Source organism: Bos mutus, chromosome 4, assembly GCF_027580195.1.
Source record: "Bos mutus isolate GX-2022 chromosome 4, NWIPB_WYAK_1.1, whole genome shotgun sequence".
In the NCBI taxonomy this organism is placed as follows: Eukaryota; Metazoa; Chordata; class Mammalia; order Artiodactyla; family Bovidae; genus Bos; species Bos mutus.
Genome location: NC_091620.1, coordinates 88,489,099 through 88,501,753, shown reverse-complemented (window position 1 = coordinate 88,501,753; position 12,655 = coordinate 88,489,099). Strand labels below are relative to the sequence as shown.

The 12,655-nt window shown below is 38.2% G+C and overlaps 1 protein-coding gene across 1 annotated transcript; it reads left to right on the top strand.

Moving 5' to 3' along the window:
- The first annotated feature begins 11,115 nt into the window (after nucleotides 1-11,115).
- Nucleotides 11,116-11,599, top strand: LOC102268079 (histone H3.3A). Its single transcript, XM_070368815.1, has one exon. The coding sequence runs from the start codon at nucleotides 11,187-11,189 to the stop codon at nucleotides 11,595-11,597; it is 411 nt and encodes a 136-aa protein (XP_070224916.1). The 5' UTR covers nucleotides 11,116-11,186; the 3' UTR covers nucleotides 11,598-11,599.
- The last annotated feature ends 1,056 nt before the right edge of the window (nucleotides 11,600-12,655 follow it).

Sequence of the window (12,655 nt, the reverse complement as noted above, 5' to 3'; positions counted from 1 at the left end):
CACTGACACTTGAAAAATTTGGTATTATATTCTTTAAGGATCCCTCCTCCCCTCCCCAATATATACATGCAGACATACACACGCTCCATTTCTATGGGGGAAACAGTTTTGTTGTTTGCCATGAGGACAGCTGTAGTTGAATCATTGTGGTAACATATAGTCAAGGAATTCATGAAGGTGCAAATTGACAGCTCAGAGGGACATAGCTTAGGCTCCCCTTTTGGGAAAGCCACCTCTCTGCTCTTAGCTCTATAGAGACTCAGGGAAGCTGCCAGTAGGGCCACATGTACTCATTCCGTCAAGCCTAACCCCGTTGCCACTGCCCCCTCAGGCTGCACGGAGCCCCTTAAGATTTCTTCATACCTTCAAGCCACACAGTGAAACTCATTTTATCCTCTCTCTACTCTTATCTGTCTTTTAGGGAGAGAGGAACTGTGGGAGAAAGCACACAGAATGATATTCCCACTGACCTCTTCCAGGCGGGATTGTCTCGGTCTCGAATCTCCAGGAGAGACAGTTCTGCCTATTGATAAATAGGCATTCTCAGGCAGTTTTTGAGAAAAAAAACACTTTCACAGATGATCTTGTAATTTTTTTGGAGAAAAGTTGCCCAAGAACACATAACCAAAAATATATAAAAATGTTACAGAGGTTAATGATCCAGTCAGTGAGATTTTGTGGTATTTCTGATTTGTAATTTTTTGTCAGTTCACTACCCCTATCCCAAAGAGAACACTAAGTTAAAAAGAAAAACTCATCAAAAGCCCTTCAAAGATTTAGGTGAGACCATTTCAGCAGTTGTTTAGTGTGATGGGGAAAAAATGTCCTATAGACAAAAAAGAATTTTCAAATATATGAGATATGACCTCATTTTTTGATCAAAGCATGATGATGGATACCTGACTTTCAAAGCCAAAAACTTACTTTTGTAATATTGCCCCAAATTTTAATTTATGTATATTTAATAATAAACTCTGGGCTTCCCTGGTGGCTCAGCTGGTAAAGAATCTGCCTGCAATACAGGAGACCCCGATTCAATCCCTGGGTTGGGAAGATTCCCGGGAGAAGGGCATGGCAACCCACTCCAGTATTCTTGCCTGCAGAATTCTATGGACAGAGTAGCCTGGCGGGCTACAGTCCATGGAGTCACAAGGAGTTGGACATGACTGAGTGACTAAGCACAGCGCAATAATCAACTCATTTAGTTGTTTTGTGTTGCTTTAGTTGCTTTATTTAGGTGACAGTGTTTTAGAGAACACAACAGAAGATAGCATTGCTCAAAACAATACATTCCGAATACTTTATTGAGTTGGTGTTATGCATACAGTTGAGTATTTGAGTATACTTACAGTAAAGATTTCCATGCTAAAATTGTTGTAGTCAAAGTCTAGAAGAAGAACTTTGGGGCTTTAGTTGTCCATGAATTAAGATAGATATAAATTATTTTCTAAAAAGAATTTTCATTCTGCTCATTGGTAATGCCTTGACTTCTGGTAATCCTCTGCATGGAAATAGACCAGCTTTATGTTCATTTTTTTAGTCATGTGTTTTTTGCTAGGCTCTAGTACTTTCACAAGGGGGAGGGGTATCTAGTTTGACATTTCATTAAGATATAGTTTTAAATAGCACTGAAAAAGAAAATATATTCCAAATAATTGCCAAAGAGAATAATTTCAAAATCAAGTTATCCAAAACACAGCAAAAGCCTACCTGAAGGAAGCAGAGCTTATGGGGGACCACTCAAAGAATATGAATGAAATTCACATACACTTGGACACACTCTAAATATCTTCCTATTGAATTGCATTTGGGGTAAAGTCTTAGTCCATGTCATTAGCCATATGAAATTGATCATGTTATCTCTCAAGTATTATTGAGGATACTGAGCAATTACAGTACAGAGAATCCCTTGTATATGCAACCTCAAGGACACTTTCTACCTTATCTTAGTATCTGAGCTTCTCCTAACAATTGCTCTTTTTTCTTAAGGATTTGCCTTATGGATACCGTGGCTGGTGTATCGCCCTTTGCTCCTTACAGACATAGTCCAAATAGCCATCCACAAATACCAAATGCCTACAGGCTAGGCATTTTATATTGGTTGATCCCTAGATTTATTTAAGGTCGTTCTCCTTATTTTTCCTTTTTCTACCTCTAGTTAATATTCTTTTGCTGCATTTTAGTCATCTGGGAAACCATTTTTATAAAAAAGAAGGCTAATAATATTGCTACTTAAGGGAAAGAGTTTATTACCCCAAAGCCTCAGAAAAGCCTGACTTATCCTATAGGAAGCTGGTAAAAATGAGAAAAAATTTCTGCTTGGTTTCTCAAAAAGATTCAAAAAGGAAAAGTTAAAGAGCTTCTTTGAATAAAGAGCAAGCAAGCATAGAAAAAAAATCAAAGCTGAGATAAAGTCAGATACAAATATAGCTAAAATAAGGAAATAGTATAAGAAAAAATATAATATAAAAATGTAAATTTGCTTTGATATTGATTATAGACAGCATAAATAATTTCTAAATTCATATCTATGCTATGAAAGACACAGGAGATACCCATTCAGAAGCAGAGTAAAAAATGCAGAGGTAATAAAAAATATGAACGGCTTATATGCGAAGTCAGACTTGGATAGTAATTTTCCAAATTCAGAAACCAGGGCAGTATGAGGGAAGCAATAGTCATGGATCTAACAGACAAAACTTTTCTGAGTAAAGAAAAATCATGACTCAAAGTGAATTACCAGGGTCTAGGCAAAATTAGTTAGAAGAACCTACATCTAAATCTGGAGTAGGAAATGGCAACCCACTCCAGTATTCTTGCCTGGGAAATCCCATTGACAGAAGGGCCTGGTGGGCTATAGTCCATGGGGTTACAAAGAGTTGGACATGACTGATCAACTAAGCAACCACATCTAAATGAACAGTAATTATTTTTAAAACTTAAATTCAGGAACAAAAGGGAACATTATATAATCACTTTTCAGAAATACGCAGCAGTAAGAATGCTCGTTTCTTTTTCTTTAATGAAAGAAAAACAAAAGAATGTTATCTATAAAATTTCAAGGCATAAGAAGATTGAGAAGCAAGAATTACATTATAAAATCTAGATGACATATCTATGGCAAGAGTCTCAGTCAGGCAAGGATTAAAGGATATATCACTATGTGTCCTTCCCAAGAAGAATACTTGAAGATAGATCCAGCAAGTGTCAAAAAAACTGGTGGGTTTCTGGAAACAGTGTAAAATCTAGATAATTATTAATAAGCTATTATAGATATAATTGAAGAATTCAATGAGAAATCCTAGAACTATTGGGTGAAAAAGTAGAGTCAAGTGACAAAGAATGATGTATAAAAATGAGCTGTATCTATAACCCTAAATGAAATAAAAACTTTGTAGTAAAGACAGACCATGGAAAATTAACGGGACACTGAATTTTTGGCCGTATATTATAAGGGAGTAGAATCAAAATTTATTTTTATGACCTTAAGAATTAAAGAGATATAGCTAAATTTAATATATCTAGATTGCTATAGAGTTAATTCAGAATTCCCCACTACTGTTAACTGCAAAAGATACCAATAGAGCAACAATCGTATAACCGGTAGAAGAGAGAAAACAAAGACAACAGTATCATCAGAAAGTTTAAAATAAGACCACAGAACCTTGCTAAATTTTAGCTCTAACTTTGTATGTGTAATCTTTGGGGTTTTCTCAGATACAAGGTCATGTCAGCTGTGAATAGGGATAGTGTTGCTTCTTCCTTTCTAATTTGAATGCCTTTTTCTTTTTCTTGCCTGCTTGCTCTGGCTAGAACGTCTCATATAATGTTGACTGGAAGTGGCAAAAGTGGGCATTGTTCCTTGTTCTGGGCAGGCAGGCTTTTTGTCTTTCGCCACTGTGTTGTTGGCAGTGGGTTTTTCATGTATAGCCTTTATTGTGGTGTGGAAGTTAACTTCTATTTCTGTTTTACTAAGTGCTTTTTGTCATGAAAGGATGTTGAACTTTGTCAAATTCTTTTATTGCATCAACTGAGATGATTCGGTTTTTTTCCTGCATTCTACTGATGTGAAATATTACCTTGATTAATTTTTGTCTGTTGACCCATTCTGAAATTCCAGAAGTAGGTCCCACTTGGTCATGGTATATAACCCTTTTAATGTACTACTTTGATTTGCTGGTATTTTGTCCAGGATTTTTATGTCAATATTCATAAAGGATGTTTGTTATTTTCTTATAGTGTCTTTGGCATCAGTGTAAAAGTTTATAATATATATTCTGGATGCAAATTCCTTTTCAGATCTATAAAAAAAAAGAACACAGAAATAAACATGCCAGTTATGACAGTACACACCAGTAAGTTACCATTTCCCCTTAACCCTTTACCTTCAGCCCCATAAAAAGATAACTTAAAGCAACCAAAGCATGTGGTCCTTACAGAAAATCTAATAGAGACAAAGGGGTTTTTTGTTTGTTGTTTGTTTTGTTTTAGGTACATAAATTCATAATTTTGAATATAAATACTGTGGTAGATTGAAGATGACCACAATTGCTTTGTCACATTTCCCCCACCAAGAGGTGGAATCTATTTCCCCAACTTTTATATTAAGCTCACTTGTGACTTGCTTTGACCAATAAAAATCAGCAGAAGGTATTTTCTGGGCCTTGGACTGAAGAAGCCTGGCAGTCTAGGTTTTTGCACTCTTAGAACACAGCCACCGTGCTGTAAGGAAGCCTAAGTTATCTTGCTTGAGACCACAATATATTTTACCACAATAAAAAAAGAATATATATTGATAGAACAAATGTCTGTTCTAAAAAATCACTTCATCTTGCTTTATCCTGCCTTATCACAGTTACTTTTAGTATTGATAATGATTTTTTCTTCTTATAGTTTGCTCAGTATTTAAAAAAATTTTTTTAGAAATCCAGATTTTTTTAAGGGTTTTCAAATGAAAAGCTTTATCTAGCAGTAATGCCCTCAGACTTCAAACTTCAGCTCCCTAAGGACCAGTGAAGTGTGCTTGTCAGTTGCAAACTGTGGGTTTGCAACATTCCACACAGTATTTTCTATTAAGGAAATGTTTTTTGTAAAAGTTTCAGTTAATTAGCAAAATAACCCATTACTGCTGCTGCTGCTAAGTCGCTTCAGTTGTGTCCGACTCTGTGCAACCCCAGAGACAGCAGCCCACCAGGCTTCCCCGTCCCTGGGATTCTCCAGGCAAGAACACTGGAGTGGGTTGCAATTTCCTTCTCCAATGCATGAAAGTGAAAAGTGAAAGTGAAGTCACTCAGTCTGTCCGACTCCTAGAACCCGATTACTACCAGTCTCTATTATGCTAGTTGTCCCCTCAATCCAAATTATATAGTTAATATCTAAAGTTTCCATTTCTGAAGTAAATAGATTCAAGGAGGACCAAGTATATGATTCTTGCTGCATTTTTCTTATAGTCAATCCTTATTCAAGCATTTTGTTGCTGGAATATTCTGTATGAATCTCTCATACTCATTTTCTGTCCCTCTTGCCCTTACAGTGTGTTCTAGGGACACAGCTACTTAAAGCTGTCCTCAACCCCCATCCCTCACCTTGATATTTCTCACCTCTGTACCTTTTTAGGGTTGTATTCCCCTGCCTCCCCCTGCAATTTTGCTTTGCTGCACACACACACACAAACACACACACAGACTTCAGCATTTCACTAAAACTCCCTTCTACTATCACCACTTCCCAGTAATGTTCCTTGATCCTGTCCACTCAATCTCATCTAGACTCACAAACCCATGCATGCTTCAAGCTGAATTAGATGACTTTCCTCCAGGCTCCTAACGCTTTTGTTTTCTTCTCTTATTACACTTCTTATATGGCGTTCAGTTCAGTTCAGTTCAGTGTCTCAGTCGTTTCCAACTCTTTGCGACCCCATGAATCGCAGCACGCCAGGCCTCCCTGTCCATCACCAACTCCCGGAGTTCACTCAGACTCACGTCCATCGAGTCAGTGATGCCATCCAGCCATCTCATCCTCTGTTGTCCCCTTCTCCTCCTGCCCCCAATCCCTCCCAGCATCAGAGAGTCTTTTCCAATGAGTCAACTCTTCGCATGAGGTGGCCAAAGTATTGGAGTTTCAGCTTTAGCATCAGTCCTTCCAAAGAAATCCCAGGGCTTATCCCCTTCAGAATGGACTGGTTGGATCTCCTTGCAGTCCAAGCGACTCTCAAGAGTCTTCTCCAACACCACAGTTCAAAAGCATCAATTCTTTGGCGCTCAGCCTTCTTCACAGTCCAACTCTCACAGCCATACATGACCACAGGAAAAACCATAGCTTTGACTAGACGGATCTTTGTTCGCAAAGTAATGTCTCTGCTTTTGAATATGCTATCTAGGTTGGTCATAACTTTCCTTCCAAGGAGTAAGTGTCTTTTAATTTCATGGCTGCAGTCAATATCTGCAGTGATTTTGCAGCCCCCCAAAATAAAGTCTGACACTGTTTCCACTGTTTCCCCATCTATTTCCCATGAAGTGGTGGGACCGGATGCCATGATCTTCGTTTTCTGAATGTTGAGCTTTAAGCCAACTTTTTCACTCTCCTCTTTCACTTTCATCAAGAGGCTTTTGAGTTCCTCTTCACTTTCTGCCATAAGGGTGGTATCATCTGCATATCTTAGGTTATTGATATTTCTCCCAGCAATCTTGATTCCAGCTTGTGTTGCTTCCAGTCCAGTATTTCTCATGATGTACTCTGCATATAAGTTAAATAAACAGGGTGACAATATACAGCCTTCACGAACTCCTTTTCCTATTTGGAACCAGTCTGTTGTTCCATGTCCAGTTCTAACTGTTGCTTCCCGACCTGCATACAAATTTCTCAAGAGGCAGGTCAGGTGGTCTGGTATTCCCATCTCTTTCAGAATTTTCCACAGTTTATTGTGATCCACACAGTCAAAGGCTTTGGCATAGTCAGTAAAGCAGAAATAGATGTTTTTCTGGAACTCTCTTGCTTTTTCCATGATCCAGCGGACGTTGGCAATTTGATCTCTGGTTCCTCTGCCTTTTCTAAAACCAGCTTGAACATCAGGAAGTTCACGGTTCACATATTGCTGAAGCCTGGCTTGGAGAATTTTGAGCATTACTTTACTAGCGTGTGAGATGAGTGCAATTGTGCTGTAGTTTGAGCATTCTTTGGCATTGCCTTTCTTTGGGATTGGAATGAAAACGGACCTTTCCCAGTCCTGTGGCCACTGCTGAGTTTTCCAAATTTGCTGGCATATTGAGTGCAGCACTTTCACAGCATCATCTTTCAGGATTTGAAATAGTTCAACTGGAATTCCATCACCTCCACTAGCTTTGTTCATAGTGATGCTTTCTAAGGCCCACTTGACTTCACATTCCAGGATGTCTGGCTCTAGGTGAGTGATCACACCATCGTGATTATCTGGGTCGTGAAGATCTTTTTTATACAGTTCTTCTGTGTATTCTTGACATCTCTTCTTAATATCTTCTGCTTCTGTTAGGTCCATACCATTTCTGTCCTTTATCGAGCTCATCTTTGCATGAAATGTTCCTTTGGTATCTCTGATTTTCTTGAAGAGATCCCTAGTCTTTCCCATTCTGTTGTTTTCCTCTATTTCTTTGCATTGATGGCTGAAGAAGGCTTTCTTATCTCTTCTTGCTATTCTTTGGAACTCTGCATTCAGATGTTTCTATCTTTCCTTTTCTCCTTTGCTTTTCACTTCTCTTCTTTTCACAGCTATTTGTAAGGCCTCCCCAGACAGCCATTTTGCTTTTTTGCATTTCTTTTCTATGGGGATGGTCTTGATCCCTGTCTCCTGTACAATGTCACGAACCTCATTACATAGTTCATCAGGCACTCTTATCTATCAGATCTAGGCCCTTAAATCTATTTCTCACTTCCACTGTATAATCATAAGGGATGTGATTGAGGTCATACCTGAATGGTCTAGTGGTTTTCCCTACTTTGTTCAATTTAAATCTGAATTTGGCAATAAGGAGTTCATGGTCTGAGCCACAGTCAGCTCCTGGTCTTGTTTTTGCTGACTGTATAGAGCTTCACCATCTCTGGCTGCAAAGAATGTAATCAATCTGATTTCGGTGTTGATCATCTGGTGATGTCCATGTATAGAGTTTTCTCTTGTGTTGTTGGAAGAGGGTGTTTGTTATGACCAGTGCATTTTCTTGGCAAAACTCTATTAGTCTTTGCCCTACTTCATTCCGTATTCCAAGGACAAATTTGCCTGTTACTCCAGGTGTTTCTTGACTTCCTACTTTTGCATTCCAGTCCCCTATAATGAAAAGGACATCTTTTTTGGGTGTTAGTTCTAAAAGGTCTTGTAGGTCTTCATAGAACCGTTCAACTTCAGCTTCTTCAGCGTTACTGGTTGGGGCATAGACTTGGATTACTGTGATATTGAGTGGTTTGCCTTGGAAACGAACAGAGATCATTCTGTCGTTTTTGAGATTGCATCCAAGTACTGCATTTCGGACTCTTTTGTTGACTATGATGGCTACTCTATTTCTTCTGAGGGATTCCTGCCCACAGTAGTAGATATAATGGTCATCTGAGTTAAATTCACCCATTCCAGTCCATTTCAGTTCACTGATTCCTAGAATGTCGACATTCACTCTTGCCATCTCTTGTTTGACCACTTCCAATTTGCCTTGATTCATGGACCTGACATTCCAGGTTCCTATGCAATATTGCTCTTTATAGCATCGGACCTTGCTTCTATCACCAGTCACATCCACAGCTGGGTATTCTTTTTGCTTTGGCTCCATCCCTTCATTCTTTCTGGAGTTATTTCTCCGCTGATCTCCAGTAGCATATTGGGCACCTACTGACCTGGGGAGTTTCTCTTTCAGTATCCTATCATTTTGCCTTTTCATACTGTTCATGGGGTTCTCAAGGCAAGAATACTGAAGTGGTTTGCCATTCCCTTCTTCAGTGGACCACATTCTGTCAAATCTCTCCATCATGACCCGCCCATCTTGGGTTGCCCCACGGGCATGGCTTAGTTTCATTGAGTTAGACAAGGCTGTGGTCGTAGTGTGATTAGATTGACTAGTTTTCTGTGAGTATGGTTTCAGTGTGTTTGCCCTCTGATGCCCTCTTGCAACACCTACCGTCTTACTTGGGTTTCTCTTACCTTGGGCGTGGGGTATCTCTTCACGGCTGCTCCAGCAAAGCGCAGCCATTGCTCCTTATCTTGGACGAGGGGTATCTCCTCACCACTGCCCTTCCTAACCTTCATTACGTTTATCTTTTTGTGTGTTCACTTCCTCCCAACCTCCTTATCACTAACCTGTAAGATAAACTGTATTTCATTTACTTTTGGATTTCCCAGCACCTAGCAATGAGACCAGTGGGAGGTGACTCATTGACCAAATCAGAAAAAAATGAGTGAGTGAGTAGCTTGAACCCCATGATATTAAATCTCTGCAAATAGTAATGCAGAAAACTGCATGGTTCCTTCCTCTAGTACGTTAATAACCTACTTGTCAGTTATTTGCTAGAATATGGATCCTTTACATTTCTTATTGTTCTCTCACAAATAGCTACATAAAAAACCTGGGAATGTTCGGCCACATTTGTAGTGTAGAATTTGTATCTGTTACTATGACATCTCTGTTTTATTCAGAATCTACTTCATTAAGTCCAGAATGGGTTAGTTTCAATACACAATTTGCAGCTGAATGTTGTTCTAATAACAAAATTCATCAGACAGAGACATCCTTCAAAGGTACTAAGAGTTAACTGTGTAATTTTCTTAATAAGACAGAGAAGGCAGTGCATCATTTTTTTTAACTATGGCATGCTCTGTGACACCATGTAATTTTTGGGGTATCTATACTTTGCTTGGAAAAGAAAAAACAATACCTAGTTTCTTTTTAAGACTATTTTTGCTGCCAAGAAAAAAAATCATTTGCTCTGTCACAATTATGGCAATAAATCTTACAGTGAAGACATTTAATGATGGCTACAAAGCTTCCTTTATTTTACCTTACAGAGACAGGCTTTAAGCTGAACTAACTTGGCATGTCAGGAAAAGCAAAGAATGGATGTGTTTTAGTTTTACAAATGCCTGTTTAAGAAATATGTTGTTAAAAAGTACTTTTTTGGTCCTAAGTTTGCATGGCCTATGATAAGACTGTTGCCTTCTGTATATAATAAGTTTAATTACATTCAGAAGTAAAAGATTTAGACTTTTTGTTCTGGGAACTAAAATTTTAAGTTGAACTTGAAATAAGGTTGACTAACTCAGTTGTTTCAGACTTTTGCATCTTGAGGTTCCATTGGCTTCTAAATTTTTGAATTAATTTTGACTAGGAAATATGCTCAGAATATAAAATTCAGGAAGTCCCAAAGAGAGTATAGTGAAGTATCCTTCCTACCCTGGGCTCCCTGCTCTACTTAACACTTTCCCCAATCCATGCACTTATACCAACTTCTTCTGTATCATTTCAGAAGTGTTATATGCAAAGCAAATATTGAATATGAACATGCAGTTTTCTTATTTAATGTCTTTGAGACTATCCCATATCAATACATATTGCATTTATTTTAATAGCTGTATAGAATCCCATTAGATGGATAGAATGTAATTTATAATCAGTCACATATTGATAAACAAATGTTATTACAAATGATATCTCAAATGCTTATCATTGGCACATGTATCTTTCCACAAATGTGAAATTATGTATGCAGCTTGAATTCACAGAAGAGAAATTGCTAGGTCAAAGGTTATGTATGTTTTTCTCTTAACAGATATTGCAAACCAATTTCCTTAGGTGTTACACCAATTTATATGCCACCAACATAAGTGTGCCTGAATTTTCACATTCTCACCAGAGAACATGTTACCAAAATTTAATTTTTACCAAATATAAAGGTTACAGGATATTCCCACACATGATAAACTGTGGAATAGCTCTTATTTTTTCAAGATAGGTATCTGAAAAACTTGTTTTTAATGTGAAAATGTTCTTATTTAGAACATCTGAGCTAACTTTGATGAGTGACATAATGTGAAATGGTTTAACACTCATCAAAAAAGGAATTTAGGTGTTCGCAGCCGCCGCTGCGCCGCTGTCGCTCTCCAACGCCAGCGCCGCCTCTAGCTTGCCGAGCTCCAGCCGAAGGAGAAGGAGGGTAAGTAAGGAGGTCTATATACCATGGCTCGTACAAAGCAGACTGCCCGCAAATCGACCAGTGGTAAAGCACCGAGGAAGCAACTCGCTACAAAAGCCGCTCGCAAGAGTGCGCCCTCTACTGGACGGGTGAAGAAACCTCATCGTTACAGGCCTGGTACTGTGGCACTCCGTGAAATTAGACGTTATCAGAAGTCCACTGAACTTCTGATTCGCAAACTTCCCTTCCAGAGTCTGGTGCGGGAAATTGCTCAGGACTTCAAAACAGATCTGCGCTTCCAGAGTGCAGCTATTGGTGCTTTGCTGGAGGCAAGTGAGGCCTACCTGGTTGGCCTTTTTGAAGACACCAACCTGTGTGCTATCCGTGCCAAACGTGTAACAATTATGCCAAAAGACATTCAGCTAGCATGCCGCAAATGTGGAGAACGTGCTTAAGAATCCACTATAATGGGAAACATTTCATTCTTAAAAAAAAATTCTCTTCTTCCTGTTATTGGTAGTTCTGAACGTTAGATATTTTTTTCCATGGGGTCAAAAGGTACCTAAGTATATGATTACAAGTGGAAAATAGGGGACAGAAATCAGGTATTGGCAGTTTTTCCATTTTCATTTGTGTGTGAATTTTTAATATAAATGCAGGGACATAAAGCATTAATGAAAGTCAAAATGTTTCAGTGAACAAGTTTCAGCAGTTCAACTTTATAACAGTTATAAATAAACCTGTTAAATTTTTCTGGACAATGCCAGAATTTGGATTTTTTTAAAACAAGTAAATTTCTTATTGACTGCAAAAAAAAAAAAAAATTAAAAATTTTTCTTTGTAGAGTATGCACACATCAAAACAGAGGAAAGAAGAATGTGAAATCTTTCCCCACTTCCTTTTTCCCCCAGCTCTAAATCCATTCTGTACTGGCTAGTCTTTACTCACTGCTCTCCCACCTTTTCCCCACGTAATAAAGAGATCGTTTACTTGACAGTTATTTTTTCCTAAGTGTGGTTATTCGAAGTATAGTGACTGGATAAAACCAAATGTCTTTGGAATTTGAGGGCAAATTCAACTAATAGGAGACAGGACATTTTTGCCTTTTCTTTTAACCAGTTTACCAGATCATCTTCTATACTAATTTTCCTTTAGATCTGAGTTTTTATTTATTTCCTTTTCTGCTTTCTTAGGAAAGAAACCTATCCCCTGAATCTGCAGAGCTGACTTAAATGCTCTTTTCCAAAGCAGAGCACAAATTAATGAAGTCTTTTATTATATGGTAGTCACTGTCATTGTGGTTAAATACAAATAGTGCAGAGGCAGTGCTTTTTAAAGATACACACAAACACACATGTGCAGTGGTTTCTCTTTGATGAATATGGCAACCTGTTCATTTTTTCACAGCTGTAAGAAGACAGTTGTTAACAAGTAAAATCCAAATATCCATTTCGTCTTCTCAAATGAGAGAGAATATAAATAAGTTAAAGCTAAAACTTCACTAAGATTCATA